The sequence below is a fragment of the Pteropus vampyrus genome, unplaced genomic scaffold (genome assembly GCF_000151845.1).
Source record: "Pteropus vampyrus isolate Shadow unplaced genomic scaffold, Pvam_2.0 Scaffold7, whole genome shotgun sequence".
Classification (NCBI taxonomy): domain Eukaryota; kingdom Metazoa; phylum Chordata; class Mammalia; order Chiroptera; family Pteropodidae; genus Pteropus; species Pteropus vampyrus.
Window position 1 is genome coordinate 12,028,228 of NW_011888788.1, and position 20,323 is coordinate 12,048,550.

General features: G+C 37.0%; 1 protein-coding gene across 1 annotated transcript in view; it reads right to left on the reverse strand.

Annotated features, from left to right (window-relative positions):
* KIF16B (kinesin family member 16B) overlaps window positions 1-20,323 on the reverse strand; it is a 245,989-nt gene that overhangs the window by 15,298 nt on the left and 210,368 nt on the right. The window contains exon 24 of the mRNA XM_011371247.2: window positions 18,757-18,840. Coding sequence (XP_011369549.1) covers window positions 18,757-18,840 — 84 coding nt within the window. The remainder of the gene's footprint in view (window positions 1-18,756; window positions 18,841-20,323) is intronic.

A 20,323-nucleotide genomic window follows, 5' to 3' on the forward strand; every position in this document is an offset into this window, starting at 1 on the left:
GGTTCCCAACTAATATATTCTATCCATCCAGTGTGTGTGTGAAGAAAGACATTTTCAGATATGTCTCTAGAAATTTACCTTACTCATGGGCCACAAGAAGCAGAGGAACAATTCAAGAGAAAGCAAAGGATGATGGAGAAGGAAGGTCAGAGTAGGTGTGACCCAGTCTGGTTAGAAGAGGTTAGAAGAGGAAGTTTCCAAGAGAATTCTGCAAGTGGCTGAATTCCTGAAATAGCTGATGCTCTGAATGTTTTAAGAGATTCGTGCAACTGACCAAGCATTTAAAGTTGAATTAGTGATCAGTATGTAATAAAGTAGGCGAACAGATAAGCTGCTCTCATGCCAACCTGACACACTACATGGGAGAGCTGAGCAAGTGTTCTCACATGTTTTAGGAAGGCGGTGGGCTTGGGAGTGCATGTTAGGGAACCATGATTCACAGATGTTACTAGATAGCACCTCACATTCAAACAAAAATAAAAAAGCAATACACAAATGCAATTTCGGTTTGGAGGAAAATACCTAAAGGTATAGAAAGCATTGCTTCAAGGGAAAGGGGAATGGAGAGGATAAACAGGAGGTAGGAACTGAGGTAGATCATGTGGGGTGAGCCTGGACATAGAAGCAAAGGGGTGAGAAAACAAAAGATAAAAAGGAGACATGCCAATAAAGGGGGTACTGTTGAGTGGGTTACTGCTGTGGGTGACTGGACTCAGTTCTGCTGGGGGAACATGTAGAATGTGCTTCCAGATCACCCCAGTAAAGGATGGGAGGCAGGCGCATTTATCCGTAGATGTCCACCCTCCAGGACCTCGCTTCCTTCCAACTTCGAGACTGGCTCAATCAGGGCTTGAAAGAGCTGCCTGGGCACTGAAGAAGGCTGAGGGAGGAAAGCTGAGAGACTCGGTGAGACATGGTCAGCACAAGCTGCAACTGTCCATCATGGACACAGCCAACATCACAGTAGGTCAAGGGGACATGGAATAGCAGACAACATGTGTCAGCTACTGGACAGGACTAGGGTTAGTGGTGATTAAGGGGGATCCTGGCTTTAGCTATAAAGAGGTAGCCCTTCACTTAGTGGTGCCTGCTAAACACCCTTAGGGAGCTGGTATAATGGGTTCTAGCTGCTTTGTTTCCTCCCAGTGTTCTTATAGTATCTTTAACATCCAATTTCCTGATGAGGACTTTTTGATTTGCCTCAAGCTGACTCATTATTTTCCTAAGGATAAATAAGCATTTTAAAAAGTACTTAAAATCCAAGTTTTATGGAAACCTTCGACAATAAGGACTCAGGTGAATGTCACTCATGCACTGGGTCTAAGAGAATCCATCATCAAAATGATCCCAGAGCATTCAGAAAATAAAGTCACCCATAAGCTTCTAACTTGCCCACCGTCTTAGCTAATATGTAATTGGCTGGACTGTGGATCTCCATGAGAGAGCAAGCCAGAATGCCTGCCAGTGATGAGGACCTGGGACTGAGCTACACTGCAATCATTTCAAGGTATGCCTGTGTTTTATGTTTTTATAGCAAGAGTGGATTCTGATCTTATTTTATCCTATTGTTAATAACTCTATATATCTATATAACTATAGTTATACATAATATTGACTTATATCTATAAATGGCATCTCTATACACATCTATAACCTATACAACTATCATCTACACCTATATTATTCCTATATAACTATATTTATAAGTATACCTACAATTTACCTATATTATCTATAATTAAATCTTAATATTAATTAAATAATAAGATATAACTATATCTTATTATTTAATATTAATTAAATAATAAGATATAACTATATCTTATTATAACATGTTTTACATAATTTTGTAATTAATAAAATACCATTGTATATCTCCTCCTCCAATTAGTATTTTACTAGATAGTGACTGCATCTGAAACAATGCAATCAGCAGGCTCTAAATGACAATCTGGTCACCTGACAGTGTGACAGCCTGCTGAAATGTGAAAAGGTTAAAGAATAATTAAAACCTGAAACTGGACAACGGAAGTCTATACCTTAGGCCTATTTTCTGGAACCCCTAACCACATTCTGTTAATCATGAAACTTGTAACAATGAGCTCATACGCTAACTGCCAATTTTAGCCTGTGTAACCCTGCTTGCTTGTGTGGCATGAAAAATAATCAATTGTATATAAGCTGAAAATTACTGTTTGGCCATCGCCCATGGGAACTCTGGCTATTGCCCATGGGAACATAGGCAATCACCCATAGGAACATAACATTCTAACAACAAGCTTTCTGCTTCTGTACTCCCCGCTTGCACACCTGACCAGTGGGTTGACAGGTAGTGAATAGGAGAAAGATGGACCTTTGTGTTTAAGACAGAATGAGGAATGGGATTTAGGGCTTAAAAACCTTGTATCTTGGCATTTCGGGGCTGCTCCTTTGTACAGGACAGCCGCTGGCTAATAAACAGCCTTTGAGAGCATACTTAGTTTGCTCTATTCTATACAGGCCACAACAACAGTGTCAGGATAGGGCTAAGAACCTTACTGGTGTGTCATCCCTTTATCTTCACCCAGAATGATATGTGCGCACACTAGGAGAAAAGAAAAAATGAGCAACATAACCGAATAACCGAATAAACAGGAATTCTAGTAGAAATTAATGACACCAACATGACACTAGTGTATACATGATTTAAAATGGTTGTTAATTCCAAAACAATTTTAATAACTCAGGCATCATTGGAATGTGGTCAGTGTTCTTCCTACCCTCAACCACTGCATCTCAAGTAGGGCTATCCTTTTCTCATTTCAGCTGTATTTCTGACACTTCTCCTGGGGCCCAGGAGCTAATTAAATGCTTCATTTTAAAAGACCTTTCCTTTTCACCCCTGTTGTGCTGCAGCGTGAATGTGAGATGTAAGGGGTGGCAGAATGAGAAAATATTATAATGGCATTTAATTAAGCAGAGTAAACAATAAGGTCAATAGCAACTTGAAGCTAACATCTGTCTCTGAACAAGGCAGGCAAGCTACCTCCAGGTAAAGGCAACAGGGAAGTGAGCTCATGCCGCATGCTCTTTTTGTCTATGTCACTTGTGATATCTACTTCTGTTTCGGAGGCAACGAGACATTTAATAACAGGAAACAAATAGTGGCGCCTTGTTGTATCTAGGAGGAGAGGAGGAACAATCCTCTAGCTATTTAATCCTGTAATGTTCAGGCTCCATTTCATTTTGCTTTTAAAAGTAACCTAGGAAATGAAAAATGTTCTATACCAACTCCATAAGCGGAGCATGCAAAGCTCTGAAGTCTCCTATCTTGCACTGTACTGTGCTACCTTCATCTGATGCTATTTCTATAAATAGAAAAGAGTTGGAGAATCTCTGTTATGTATTTGTCAAGCCCCGAACACTTTGTAGATGAACATGGGAGCTGGGGAGACAACAGATGCTACAGTTTTAATGCTAGAACTGCACATGAAGTGGCACTGTAATTGAGATTGATATTAGAATATCAAAAGCCCAACAAATGGAAAAATTACAGCTGCAGCTGTATTTGGGGTGAACAGAAATGGCTTCTGTCATGGTTAATTTTACATGTCAATTTGACTGGGGCACAGGATGCCCAGATACTTAGTCAAACATTATTCTGGTGTGTCTGAATGGGTTCTTTTGAATGAGATTAACATTTGAGTCAGTAAGTTGAGGAAAGCAGATTTGCTCTCCCTAAAGTGGTGGGCCTAATTCAATCACATGAAGGTATGAATAGAACAAAAAGTTGACCCTCCCTCCAGTAAAAAGGAGCTCCTCTTCCCTGACTGCTTTGAGGTGGGACATCAGTCTTTTCCTGACTTGGGACTTGAATGGAAATATTGGCTCTTCTCGGGTCTCAGGACTGTTGGTTTTCAGACTAGAACACTGTCAGCTCTCCTGGTTCTCAGGCCCTAGAACTTGGACTAGAACTATACATCTGCTCTTCTTGGTCTCCAACTTACTGACTGCAGATCTTGGGACTTCTCAGCCTCCATAATTAGGTGAACCAATTCCTTATAATAAATTGCTTTACACACACACACACACACACACACACACACGCATGCACACATATTATTGGCTCTGTTCCTCTGTAGAACCCTGACTAATACAGTTTCCAAATCCAAAATTCACAAATATATTTAATACCAGATTTCATTCACAAATATATTTAATACCAGATTTCATTGTCTTGTTAAGATGCATGTCCAGGGTCTTGGGCATCCATACTAATTTCATCACCACCCCAGCTCTCATTCAATTGAGTGACAAGCCATGCTGATTCTACCTCCTGTGTCTCTCTAATCTACCCACTTTTCTCCATCACCACTGCCATCACATCCTCCTTCATGCCACAGTCATGTCTTACCTGAAGACAGCAACAGCCTGGTCAATGCCTTCCCGCCCCCTATCTCTCCTGCTCACACCATTCTCTCCACAGTAGTAAAATCCCAGCCCTCCACTCCTCTGCTTAGAATATTCCATTGGCTCCTCACTGTCCTCTGGGTCAAGTCCAAAGTCATGGAGATGGCTTTAGGATCTGGCTTTTCCTTCCCTGTCTACCACCATACCAGTCTCATATTTCCACAGTAGAGTCACATACCTGGGTCCCATCCTGTCCCTGCTGAATCAGAATATAATGTAACAAGGTTTGAGAACCTATATATTTCAAAAAGCTTCTCAAGATAATTTCAAATTTCAGCCAGACACATTTAGGAAATACTGTTTTGAGAACCGTGTCCTCTGATAACCTCAAAGGTATTTCATAATTACTTGTGTAGTTATGACAATAGCATGTAATTTCTTATTGTTTGGCTCCAACAGGATTCTGAGCTTTTTGAAGACAGGAATCATATGACTGATGCAAGCAGGACAGGCTCAGTTCAAGCATGGTAGGTAGTCCTAAGCATGGACAATGACTGTCATAGTCACCAGATTGCTTTAATAAAGACATTAAAAGCTATAAGAGAGGGGCCACCAGGCATCATATGCTTCCTCTGAAAAGTGATGGGAAGGATGACATAACCTAAATAGAATCCTGGTCAGAAAAAATAAATAAATAAATAAAATCAAACCTGAATTTGATTGAGCAACTCGATCTAACTACTGGTTTTCAGAAAATGCGAGATTAGACAAGCATGTGAATGATACCATGGGATGCAATTAGCAAAACCCAAAATGTGAGAATTCAGTAATTAAATGACATGGTTTCATCAACCGGTAGTGAGAAAAAAAGAGGAAAGATAAAAGATAAACCTATAGATTATAAGACTCTTTAGAGACATATCAACCGACACTATGTGTGGATATAATCTGGGTCTTGATTCAAGTATATCTATTGAAAAAAGATGAGAAAATTGGTGTGGCCTGAGCACTGATAGAATATTTGTTTATACTGAGAGGTTAATTAATTTAGGGGATGTGTGTGTATGTGTGCGTGTGTGTGATAATACTGGAATTGTGGCTATATTTAAAAAATATATAAAGTTTTGCTTTTTAAGAGATACATCCTAAAAATATTTATGGATAAAATGATGTCTGGTATTTGTATTAAAATAATCTTGTGTGTATGCATGCATGCACGTGTGTGTGTGCGTGTGCGTGTGCGTGTGCATGTGCAGTGGCTAGGATAGTATAACTGAAACAAGATTGGTCACATGCTGATCAAATGTTAAAGATGGGTGATGTGGGAGGGTACACTGGAGTTTACTACATTATTTTTCTGGTTTTATATTTTGTGTCATAAGAAATAAAGTGAAAAAAGTATAGGTCATTGATTTCTGTATCATAATATCTCAAAATTCCTTTAATATACTGAAGTTTGGAAAGCTGGAGATGGCTATATAATCCTTCGACTAGTAGAAATTTGCTAATATAATAGAACTGCATCTTTTGATTCTAGGAATTCTTTTAACATCAGATGTTAACCAATCCAACAGACTTAGGTAAAGGCAATTTCTCTTTTGAGCCAGAGGGACTGCAAAGGACTACCAAGAAGGTCACTGCACGAAAGCGAACAAGGGCCATGCAGTTAAATGAAGATGTTCTCTTTTCCATGGAAAATTCTAACCACATTTTGATGCTAAAATGAATATGTCAAGTCCTTCTTCTGGCTTTTCTCACTAAACAAAAAAATCATTTCAACTTTTCTGTCTGACAAAGAGCGAAAGGAAATTTAGTTTCAGTACGGTAGAAAGTTAAGAGGTAGAGGAAAGGGTGACCTATATTGAGATTTCTTAAGTGACCCTTGAAAATTTTTTTTACAAATTACACTAACAGTATAATTACATGTAATAAGTCACATAGATTATCCTAGATGGAAGTACATGAAGGTCCTCTGAATCAAACATCAATGTGGAAAAGTCTTTGTAGTAATATATGAAAATAACGGGGAAGGGTCTTTACAACCGTTTGTCAACTGCATCATTATTCCACCTACCCTCTCCAACCTATTTCATGGTTACATGTGATTTAAAGAGATTTCTTTATTGGTTTCTGTGTTCGAATGTTTTAATTTGTAAAGGTGGTATGCTTGGGCAGACACTTCATTACTTGCAGGTTCTGAAAAGCATTGACTAATACAGACAGACACCTGTCTGGAGTTTGGAAAGAACAAGAGAATAAAAATGGTACTTGATAAAGATATATAAAATAGTGACTTTCAAATTCAAGTAATGATTGAGCTACTCTTAATGAAATATAAATTATTATATGCTTAGCAATGGAGAAAATTTGTATGAAAATTATAATTTGTTTAGAGGATAATTATCTTCTTTTAATAATAGTTTAACCTCATACTCTCAAGAAAAATGTGTCAGATCTACTCACCCAGTAATTCATCCTACCATTCTTCTTTCCTTTTGCTTAGCAAAGCAATAAAGGGACAATGGAAAATAAGAGAATGTAGAGAGGACAGAAGTGGAAGAGGAATAAGAAAGACAAGGAAAGAAAGGAGATTATAAATGCGTGATGATTACATGATAATTGATTACATGATAATTTACTTTTAAATGATTTTTATAGACTTTATTTTTAAGAGAAGTTATAGGTTCACAGAAGAATCGAGAGGAAAGTACAGTGATTTTCTATATACACCCGTACCCCATGTACACAGAGCCACTATTAAAATCCCACACCAGTGTTATATTTGTTATAATCAATGAACTGACGTTGACCCATCATTATCACCCAAAGTTCACAGTTTACATTATGGTTCACTCTTAGTGATGGGCTTTGATAAATGTATGATGACAGGTATCCACCATGATAGCATTATATAGAGTAGTTTCACTGCCCTAAAAATTCATCCTGTGCTCCACCTACTCATCCCACCCTCCCCTGGTCCCTGGTAATCACTGATCATTTTACTGTCTCCATAGTTTTACCTGTTCCAGAATGTCATATAGTTGGAATCATACAGTATATAATCTTTTCAGATTGGTTTCTTTCACTTAGCAATATGTATTAAGGTTCCTCCGTGTCTTTTTATAGCTTGATAGATCATTTTTTAGTGTTCAATAATATTTTGCTGTCTGGATGTACCACAATTTATTTATGCATTCACCTACTGAAGAATATCTTGGTTGCTTCCAAGTTTTGGCAATTATGAATAAAGCTACTACAAACATTCATGTATAGGTTTTTGTGTGAACATAAGTTTTCAGTCCATTCAGGTAAATATTAAGGAGTGCAATTCTTAAATCATATGGTAAGAATGTGTTTATAAGAAACTTCCAAACTGTCTTACAAAGTGGCTGTATCATTTTGCATCCCCTCCAGCAATAAACAAGAGTTTCCCTTGTTCCACATCCTCACCATTTACTATCCATAGTGTTTTGGATTTTGGCCATTTTAATAGATGTGGTGAGGTATTTCCTTGTTATTTTAATTTGTAGTTCCCTACTGACATACGATGTTGATGTATCCTTTTACATGCTTATTTGCCATTTATATATTTTCTTTGGTCAGGTGTCCAGTTTTTTGTTGTTGTTGTTGTTGGCCATTTTTAAATTGGGTTTTCTATTTTCTTATCATTGAGTTTATAAAGTTCATTGTATATTTTGGATAAAAGGCCATATTTATCAGACGTGTCTTTTGCAAGTATCTTTTCCCAGACTGTGCCGGTCTTTTCATGCTCTTGGCATTGTCTTTTGTAAAACAGAAATTTTCAATTTTAATGAAGTTCATCATACAAACTATTTCTTTCATGGATCACACCTTTGATGTTATTTCTAAAAAAAAAAAAATCATCACTATACCCAAGGTCATTTAGGTTATCTCCTACATTATCTTTTAGGAGTTTTATAGTTTTGCATTCTACATTTTGGTCTTTGATCATTTTGAGTTACTTTTTTGAAGGGTGTAAGGTCTATGTCTAGATTCTTTTTCTTTTTCTTTTGGCATGTGGATGTCCATTGTTCTAGTACCATTCGTTGAAAAGATTATCTTTATTCCATCATATTGCCTTTGCTTCTTTGTCAAAGATCAGTTGACTATATTTATATGGGTCTATTTCTGGGCTCTCTATTCTGTCCCATTGATTTGTCCATTCTTTGGCCAATAACACACTGGCTGGATTACTGTTACTGTAGCTTTATAGTCTTGAAGTTGGGTTGTGTCAGTCCTTGAACTTTGTTCTTCTCCTTCAATATTGTATTGGCTATCGTGGGTCTTTTCCCTTTCCATGTAAACTTTAAAATCAGTTTGTCCATATCCACAAAAAAAGTTGTTGGGATTTTGATTGGGATTGCACTGAATCTATAGATCAAGTTGGGAAGAACTGACATCCTGACAATATATTGAGTCTTCTTAACCATAAACATGGAATAGCTCTTCATTTGTTTTCCTTCCTTTTTTTTTTCTTATTAGGTTTTACAGTTTTCCTCATATGGATCTTACACATATTTTGTTAGATTAACTTAAGTATTTAATTATTGTAGGTGCTGCTAAAAGTGGCAGTGTGTTTTTAATTTCAAATTCCACTCATCATTGCTGATATATAGGAAAGTGATCGATTACCTTTTATCCTGCAATCTTGCCGAAATTGCTTATGAGTTCCAGGAAATGTTTTTTGTTTTTCTTTTTTGTCACTTATTTAGGATTTTCTACATAGATAATCATGTCATCTGCAAATAAGAGTTTTATTTCTTCCTTCTCAATCAGTACACCTTTTATTTACTTTTCTCATTTTATTGCATTAATTAAGACTTTAAATGTTTAATTTTAAAAGTATACTCTGTCACTATATGGCAACTGCCATATCATTTCTAGTGTGTGCTATATCCTAGCACGTATCTAAGTATTTTGTATAAATTATCTCATTTAACCCTCACAACAACTCTATGAAGTGGGTACCATTATTATCCTTATTTTTTAGATAAGGAAACTGATTCACAGAGAGGTTAAGTAACTTATCCAAGGTCACCCAGTCAGCAAGTAGCAGAGCAAGGACTCATGACCAGGTCTTCTGGACTTTATAGTGTATGGTTTTAACCATTATCCTGTATCAACTGAGGATGTATTATGGACTATATCTTCTATTAGGTGTTTTTACATGCCATTCTCATTTGATCTCTTGAACAACTCTGAAAGTTAGTTGTTCTTATCCCCATTTTACAGTGAAATTAATTAAATTGAGAGTGGGTAACTTGCCCAATGGCAAAGTACTACAAGCAAAGTGACAGAGCTAGCATTCAAACCCAAGTTTGAGTACGTGCTCTCATTTAAAAAAATTTTTTTTCAGAATGAATATGTGTTATTTGCTATTCCACAAAGCTTTAACTGGTTGTTCAGCAAACATTTATCAAGGGCCCATCAATGACAAAATACTATTCTAGGCACTGAGGAAACAGGTGAACAAGACAGCTGGAATATCTGCCCTCATAGAACTTATCTTTTAGTAAAATATGAAACTCTTAAAAAAACAAAACCAACCAACCAAAGAACAAACAAAAAATCCCTCCAACCACTGCTAAGTGCTGTAACTAAGAAACAACAGGGGCAACCTGTGGGGAGTGATGGGTAGGACCTCTCTGAGGAGAAGGCATCTGAACTGAGGGAGGTGCTCCAAGCTTGGAGATGTTTCAGCTGACTTAAATTATAATCAATAAAGAAATGTAAATCCTGATTGCCAGTTCAGAGCTTTAGAGTGGGAGCCCAATGATGGGGAACAATTTTTCTACTTTTTGTGTGTGTTGAGTCCCTGATTTGTTAGCCATTACCCCATAGAGGATGTCATTTTGAATGGAGAAGGAGAAAATGGCAGAGAATCAAACTATTTGAGGACAGTATGAGGGGTGTTTCCCTTCCGGCTCCAGGCCTCCATCTGGGTTTAAAAATTGTTACTCTCCTTGGAAACATTTGTTTTAATTTTGGTTTCTTCTTAAACCAACAGCTGCTCATGGAAACCAAAGTGTGATTTTCTCTCCAGCGGAAGACTACACTCTTTGATGTGATCATAAAGAACAAGCTTACATTGATACTGTGAGGACTTTGTTGTATAAAATGATTTCTTTACCCGCAGTTTGCTTCTAGAGTTCATTCTTTTTCATACTTCCTTGTCCCCGCTAATGGCATTGCTTACTTCCAGTATAGTATACATGCTTTCACAAATAATACCAACAATTCTATGGTGTAGATATTATTTCTGCCATTTAATAAGAAACTGAAGTTTAGAGTGTGAAGCAACTTGCTAAGATCACACAACAGTAGGTTTCAAAATCAGGTCTGACTTTAGAACCTTTCACATTGTTCTAGTACCACACCGAGTTTCCTATGTCCTTCCTGAAGTAGCCCCAGGATCACAGGATTTTCAGCTCCTCTGACTCCACGAAGCACCAAGATGGAACGGACACCAAACCCCAGGTGAATCTCCAGTCACTTAACTCCCCTCAGAAATGCTTTGCTACTGACAATGGTGATAATGAACTAATCCCTGCTAATATAGTCAGATAACCAGAAAAAGATAAGAACATAAATGAGTTAGAAAATGATTCTTTCTGTGAGGCATTTCTTAAATCTCTGCCTATGTTTGATAATGGTTCTACCATTATCCATTTTGTAAGATCAGCAGAGAGTAGATAGAATGTTAAATTAAGCATAGAATTGCTAGATATCTTTTAGACAGCCAAATGAATGAGAAAACTCAAGGATTTTTACCTCCTGAAATTTACTTTGAAACTGAAAGGGCTCAAACTATATAAAATGTCTAAACCAAATGATTCTATTGTTGGAAATTTAAGGTTTAGAAGTAACATAAAACTAAAGTCGAATGAGACACTGTTGTTGGTCAGAAAAGCTATATCTACTGTATGTGTTACAGGCACCATAGCCAGAAAAATGACTCTGGTAATGGGGGGTATAGAGATATATCAATACTGACAGCCACTACTGATACCTATATTTGGCAGACAAAGCATTTGAACTACCAAGACTTTATTTTCAAAACAATTCATTTATTTCGTTGTTCTCATTATAAAGGATGATACCTATAAACTCTGGGCATCCCTTTATTGTAAGAAAAGAAAAGCAGCTGGAAGCTGTCCTGGTATTCACAGCTAAGCTGCAGTGTTTTTCTATCAACCTTAAACAATTTCAAAGAATACCAACACCAGGCATGAAGAAGAAGCAAGACCAAAAAAAAAAAAAAAAAAAAACCACTCCAAAAAAAAATAAAAAAAAAAAAAAAAAAAAAAAAAAAAAAAAAAAAAGCCCACTCCATAATCATATTTGAACACAGACAAAAACATGAACATTTCACAAACCATGAATATGATCAAATATCCCCCTATTATTCTGGCTAATATGGATGGGTGCTACTTTTTTTTTCTTTTTTTATCAATCAGTTTTATCCTCCTTCTGTTCTTCTTGCCTTCTAGGTAAGAATTATTAAAACATGCAATCAGAATTAGCTCATCAGCCAGTTTAAAGCAAAGCCCCATTTCACTGCACTCTCCACCAAATTCCTAAAAGAAGCCCAAATCCTATCACAAATTCTTTGTAACAACTTCTTGCCAAGATGCCCCCATGCTTCCCATGGTATATATGTTCCCACTTAGTGTTATGAGTCAATAAATCTAACATTGTTTGAAAAAAAGGTGTATTTCAGGGCCGAGGAGGGGCTTTGCTAAAAGGCACTGACGCTTTTCTATTTTTTCTCAGGCAGAAGCTCAGGGCATACAAAAGGTGAGCTGGGGACGCCACAGCAGGTGGACAGTCTTGCAGGCCATGACCTGAGAGACATGCAAAGAAAACTAATCACCTGTGAATAACAGTAGTAAATGTGGAAAACCTATGCTCAAGTCATAATTATCCTATGCCTTTAATCTTTCCACACTGGACAATAACTCAACCTTGATTAAATCATCAGAAAGCATTTCTACTTTTCAGATTACAATTTTACAGGTTGAAAAAAAGCCTGGCGTTTCAGCAACAGATTCCTGGTATCTTCTAGGAATCACCATGAATAATAATATTCACATAATGCTTGCATCTTTGCCTTCAGAAACTGATTTGCAAGTGGATGTGACCAACTAAGATACTCATATTCTTACACAGTATGCCTGCTGGTAGGTAGTGCTCTTTGCCTTTCCTGGGATCTTGAAGTAGATGTGCCGAAAGGGTCCATCACTGTTGTCATCGTCACCATCACTATCACTATCTTCATTACCATCATTGTACCACTTAATATTTTTGAGTGACTTTCTCTGTACCAGATCCCAAGCTATGTACATAGTCTCATTTAATCCTCAGGTCAACTCTAGGAAGGTGGTGGTATTATTTATCCCATTTTCAGATAAGGAAACTGAAGCAGTGACAGTAAATAATTGAGAAAGAGCAGAACCAGGATTCAAGACCATGATGATCTGCTCCAAGGCCCAGACTCTTAGCTACCACATTATTTTTCATCCTTCTTAATAACGCTTTAGCTCGAGATGAAAATGAGGAAGAAAGAAAGAAGTGGCTTTGGGCTGCTGCATGCTCTAGTACTTTCAAGAAAATTTCCTAAAATTTCTCAGGTTCTTTCTTCCAAAGGTGATTGTATAATTCTTGAAAGATTTATGGTTTCAGAGGATTTCACTTGTTTTCATTAATTAACTACTTCTTGAAATGATAGACTATTAAGGTGATTAGTAGAAATGTTTCCAAGTAGATGACATTCTTGTGTAGTAACCAAAAATGCACCTCTCATCAATCAACAAAAAGTAAAGAAAAAACATTAAGTTGAGGCTAACGTGGGCAGGTTTTCTGACAATTCACTAAATAACTCAATGAATGTGAAGCATGTGTGCAATATCATGCTGCCTTCAAGTAACTTAAGAATACAACAGGGAAGACTTGAGATATATAACTATGTCTTTTGATACAAGCAAGAAAGTGACAGGAGTCTTGAAAGCAGTGGGGCCGGGGGGCGGGGCGGGGCATGGTTTCATGGACACTATAGAACAGTGCTACTCAAGATGTGGTCCGTGTTTTAGACACTTATGTTGCAATTACACAGTACTTTTATGTCTGCTGATCTACATATCATAAAAAAAGGAATTCTGCTGGTATTTTGTATCATCTCTTTTTTTCATATTTTCATTTCATGTTTCTAGTAATTAATTTGCAATCATTTTGCAAAAGTACTGATGAATGATGAAGTGTAAATCATTGGTCCTTTATCACTGCAGTTTGAGAAGCAGTATAATCTAGGGACATGCAGTTCAACTCAAATGTTTAAGGCCTATTTTTGTTAAATACCATACCACATTTTACTTATTAGAATTCAATTTGAAATCCATTTAGATATACATATAATAACATACTCTATAAATTATATATAATTTTAAAGTTACAAAAATCTCTTTAAAGATATTCTGAGTTTATAATCTTTAGTAATTCTGATAGTCAATAAATTTGCATAAGAATAATGTGACATCAAGCATGAAGTTTCAAAAATAAATCCATAAGCAATTGAGACTCAGAACCTCTGATGAGCCATGAGGTGAATATTTAAAAATCAACAATTACAATAAACATCTTTCTCTACAAAAAAAATAAAGTTAACAATGAGATATCCTTCATACTGTCAGAATGGCTATCATCAATAAACCAAAAAACAAGTGTTGAGGAGGATGTGGAGAAGAGGGAACTCTCACACACTGTAGGTGAGATTGCAAATTGGTACAACCACTATGGAAAACAGTCTGGAGGTTTCTCAACAAATTAAAAATGGATCAATCTTTTGATCCAGCAACTGCACTTCTAGGTATTTATCCAAAGAAAACCAAAACACTAATGTGTAAAGCTCTATGCACCCCTATGTTCATGGCAGTGTTATTCACAATGGATAAGATATTGAAGCAACCTAAGTGTCCATCAACAGATAACTGGATAAAGATAGTACGGTTCATATACACAATGGGATATTACTCAGCCACAAAAAAATGAAATTCTACCATTTTCAATGTCATGGATGGACCTAGAGGTTATTATGCTGAGTGAAATAAGTCAGAGAAAGAGGAAACCATATGATTTCACTTACATGTGTAATCTAAGGAACAAAATGAACAAACTAATCAAACACAGACTCACGAATACAGAGGACAATCTGGTGATGGCCAGAAGGGAGAGGGGTTGAGGAGCTGGGTGAAAGGGGTGAAAGGTTAAAGAAGTACAAATTTGTAGTTGAGAGATGGTCACGGGGATGGGGAGCACGACACAGAGAATCCAGTCAGCATAATGTAATGGCTATGTGTAGAGCCAGAGGGAAGATAGAGTAATCAGGGGGATCGTTCCATAAACTATACAAATGTCTAACCAATATACTGTATACTTGAAACTAATAATAAAATAAAATGCATTAAATAAAGATAAGGTTATAATGAGATGCCATCCCTACAGCCATGGCCAGTTAAGAGATGAGGAAAGGGACACTGCTGCTCTAGAGATTCTTCAGTTCTGGAATACTGCTTGGCACAGAGTGGTTGCTCAATAAACAAAATGGTATTTAAGAATAATCAGGCAATGGATCCTGGTTAACACTGTGGTGATAACGCTAGAAGATGACAATTCTTCAAAAGAAATGATATATCTTTACAGAAGACTTAACTTTATTTAAAACTTAGAGTGTGCTGATTACTAAGAGAAGGGGCTTGCTCTGAAAAACACCCTACTATGAACTGAGGCTTTGCCACTTACTAGCTATATGACCTACTTTATCCTCCCCAAGAATTAATTTCCTCACCTGGAAAATGGAGACAATAGAGCTCACCATGCAAGCTAGTTAGGAGGACCAAATGACATGATACGTGAAGTTTTGTGCTTATGCCTGGCACTTAGTAATACCTCGTAAATGCGAGATAGCAGTAGTATTAAGAGGAAGCATATGAAACTGCCAATGTGCCACCATTTTTGACCTACAACGACGGCAGTTTCTTACGCTACAACTTAATTAACAGTAACGTAGTAGGCTTCAAATATAGCAAAAAGTACCTTTCTGCTCAAAATAACTCAGACAGAGACTGAAATATTCTCTTCCTGTTACCTCCACCGCCTCATCTGCCAACCTTTGCCTCCTGGGCTGACATCTGGGGTACAAGAAGAGAAATACAAGCTTGGAAAGCATGTCATACATGGGGAGCGTTGCCGTCATAATCTTCTGATTGCCTGATGGCAGGGTCTGCTCACAACGGGTTCCAGCCAGCCATAGTGCTAGCAATAGGAAGATGTGCCCACGTTAGAAACTTTCTAAGATTCCACAGCATGGATCTTTGATTTGAGCATGAGATGCAAACCAATAACAAGCCAGAATCTGGAAAAACTGGCTCCAGGTATAAACTAAAGTTGGCCTGATAACTTTGTGTGGGTGGAGCCAATAATAGGTTTATTAATAAGCCAAGTTTATACTCCACTCACCATCATAACATTCTTAACTTATTCTGGCCTTTTATGGTGCAACATGTTCAATGCTAAGGTCCCTGGGCCCCCACACTACTAACACCACCATCGTCACACATACAACTAATATTCCTCTAAGGTAAGAAAATTAATCTCCAAGATATCTCATCACAGTTGGAAATTTCTGCTACTACCTATCATTTTTACAAATCATTATTTTAACAAATTTAACTTATATAACTTGGAAGGTGCCAATGTGGTATCTGTGTCTTTAATGTGAAAAATTTTATCCCTTTTGGAGATAAACTCAAACACAAGGTTCACATCTTAGAAATATTTCAAAAGCAAGGAAGATCAAAACGCAAATGAATGCTTGCTTAAAATACTGCTTTACACAGCTGATTCAAGGAGAGGAGGTTTCCCACACTGCATTTCTTGATTTTAAAAATTGTCAGCTAATTCCTTTGAGCACACACTATGTATAATAGCGTGTACCAGTGCAAATGTGTTCTATTGAAATAACATCTCTCTGTGTTTATGTATGAAGTTTTACCTCTAGGTAGTTTCGATGGGAATTTAAACGTATGTTCTTAAACAGAAAGAAATGTCTCATTTATATTCCACATAAAGCCTAGCACTGTCTCCAGCATGTATTAGGAATTAAATAAATGTACATTGAATTAAATTGAATAAGAAGTTCCAGGAAAGTAATTTTGTTAGTTTGCACATGAAAATGCACTAAATCAAACATGGATTTTTGGTGTTAGATTGAAAAAAAGCAGGTCACAACAGTCACAAGAAATTAATTAACCCAATAATTTCAGATTAATTTTCCATTAAAATGAAGCTGAATTATGCTTGCTCCTTGAAAGGAATATAATATTCTAAGATTTAATAGACAACATCGGATGAAACACACTTAATAATATTAAATGTAAGTGCCTATTTCCACAAGGTATGGAATCCTTTCTACAAAGGCTAATAATGCCAGAGGTAAACAACAGTCACAGGCAACAGAAGGGATACTGTTATGGGTAGAGACAGTAACATAGAGCTCTGGTCATCAGCACTTGTTGGCTTGGTGGGGTTGAATGATTAAGTAGGAGATACTGAAAGAACACACATGGAACCACCTGAAGGTATCAGGAATGAAAGAGCACCCTGCACTTTGCTCTGACTCTGGAAGCTGGAATAGAAAGACAAGAGAGTCACTGAGAGCTGTGCACATAGATGCACAGCACACAAAATGTCTCATCAGTCGTGGTGTAGCGGGCACCAAGTGAATTTCATTAGAGCCCTGAGTAGCTAGGAATGACAACAGTCTAATTTTTTCTTGTCGTTGTTTATAAACTAGTTTTTACATACTATCATTCTCCATGTTTCCCTTAAAGACGAGTCTATATCACTGAGGCAAGTTAAGAGTTAGGGAAAGAAAATCATTACTAGTTCTATTGTTATTTTTAAATTTCTTATATGATTCAATTAAACCTTTAAGAGAATTTGATCGAGCAGGCTTATCACAATAACCTCTCCCTTGAAGGCAAATTCTTCATTTGGATAATAGGGTCATGCCATCTCATAGGATGGTTTTTAGATGTCTACAATGACCCATCTAGAGCTCAGCCTTAATAGCTGCAAGACCTCATCAAATGTGTAACTCTATGGTTAAACTCAAATGTCTGTAAGTATGAACAAATACTAAAATTCATCTTTCCCCACAGCAGTTCTGTATTGAGGTTCTCAAAACTCTAAAATGCCGATCATGGACCACAATCTCCATGTCTCCCACTTTGCCCTTTTTGCTCTCACTGGACTCTCCGGTCTCTGGACTTTCCCTAATCCTTGGTCCACTGGTATTAAGTGGATCCCTTGGGCAATCATTTCAAACTGGCTGTCACTGGGAATGAGATTAATACCTAATTTTTATATAGTACTTCACAATTCAGAAAAGACCTTTAGACTTTCTCTACTGGATTTCATCTGCAATAGGTCTTATTACTATACCTCTTAAAGTAGCAAACGGACTTTGAAAGGCCCTCTGAAAACATGCTGACTCAAGATTGTCGTGAGCTATCTGCCTTGTAATATCTGCCTCAGTGGCTCACAATGTCGAGAGAGTAGCCAGTAACCTAGGACTGGCTGCCTGTAACCATGCCTCAGCACACAGACTCAGCCGCATTAGCACCAGATCTTAACCACTTTATCCTGAAAAGAAATACAAACTATATAAAACAGTCCACAGTGTGCATTGGCAGAGAGGTCATCAGAAAAACAACAGTTGTCTTGAACCAGTTCTACATGTAGATGGCTCAAAAGTTAAAATAAGTCAGACAAAACCTAACCTTGACTAAAATAGGTTTGTGTCTTTTTTGCTTCCATCTTGAAAAAGTAATAATGCTGCAGTACTATAAATCTTCAGTTAATTAATTCAGGTTTGTTTGTTTGTTTGTTTATTTGTTTGTTTTTGCAGGAAGCTCCATATCCTCAATCCTGTATTATATACCATCTGTCTATGGTGAATATTTAGTTCTCACCCACAGCCTGCTTCCTAACCTTAGAATAAAAGTATCTCTTTAAAAAACAAAACAACAAGAATTAAAAAAAAACAAAAAAACAAAAACAAAAACAAACAAACAAAAAAACCCATTCTGTTAGACCGTAGGGAGAAAAGGGCTTATATTTTAAATAAACTGATGACATTCTTTTATAATCTACTGCTGCCATCTTCTGTGTTAATGAAATAGCACTTCACACTCATGAACAAGAGTAATAGTGTTTACTAGGAATAACTCTCACTGGTCAACCACATGGCAAATTTCCACATACAGAGAAAGAAAAGCTTTATTCTGTTACCTCTAAGTGACTCCGCCTCTCAGCAATCACACGTTCATCCTTGTTTCCAAATAGTTTCTTTGGAGGAAATTCAAGAGTAGCAAGCTGAAATACATATTTTACAAGAGATGCATTAATGTCACATCTGTGATCTCTGGGCTATTATTAACCTATTATTTGGAATCTCTATCATGGGCTGAAAAAGAGAAAGGGATTGAAAGTTTAAAGATAGTAGATCCCACATTCCTTCGCCACCAACCAACTGTGTAACCTTGAACAGATCAGGCAAGGTTCCACAATGGTCAAATGAGAATGTAGGACAATGAGAACTCAAAGGAAGGACGGTCACAAGTCTCCATACTTTGTCTTAGACAACATTAGACTCTTTGCCAGATGGTGTTTCACAGTTTTTATTTTTAAAATACAAGTCTGTTCTTCTTTTAGTCTTTTTCTTATACTAGAATTTAATGATTTTTGTGTTGAGATGAGAATTGAGAAACTCAACTTGCACACTACCTGAATATATTGTAAAATAGTTCTTAGACCATTGTTAAGGTTCTTTAAACATCCCATATTGCCTTTTCCCCTACTACTATTGAACATGAAAACTGCCCATGTGAAAAGAGGACTTCTCCATTAATTTCTTCAACCTCACTTCCTAGAGAATAAAGGTTCAGAATTTGTTTTTAGCTAAGTCTTATAATTTCACAATTACTTTCCTTATGCTTTTCTTCTTGGAGGTATAAAAATCATAAGTTTTATTATAGACTCCGAGGCAAGAAAGATTCTATAATCAGGTAAAAACCTGACCAGCCAGCGTTGCTCTGGTTGAGCGAATGCTAAGCAGCGATAACTGCTGGTGCTGATGGAATCCGCTGTTTCCTCACCTTGTGGGTTCAGACGAACTGAGAGGCCAATGAAGAATTATCAAGAAAAATTTAACAACATTTCTCCCACTATATAGGTCACAATATGCCACAAAGTTCCTATTTTATACACATGCAAATCCCTTACTTGATTTAAATTTATATTGCCACAGCAGGAGTCAAAAATTAAGAACTAGCGTCTGTACATATAGTACTTTAAAAACTTAGTATTAGAGTAGAATATACATACAGAAAAATGCACATAGAAGTGAACAACTTGGTGAATTATCAACATCTCAACACACTATTGCCACCACCTGGATGGAGAAACAGCACACACCCAGCGCTGCAGGAACCGCCAAATGCTCCCTTCCAGCCGTTCCCTCCCATACCACACAAAGGTTGGCTCACTCCTAATGGGTTAGTTTTTCCTATTTTTGAACTTCATGTGAATGGTATCATACAGCATGAACTCTCTCATGTGTCTACCTTCATTACCCTACCTCATGTTTGTGAGATACATACTCGTTGTTATGCGTGGCAACAGTCTGCTCATTCTGTGGCTATACTGTATGCCATCATGTGACCATCCCACCATTTACTTGTTCAGTCTCTTGTTATTGGGCTTTTGGTTAGTTTCCAGTTTTTAGCCATTAAGAATTGTGCTGCTATAACCATTTTTCTTACAGGACTTCTGATGAACATATGCAGGCATTTCTGTT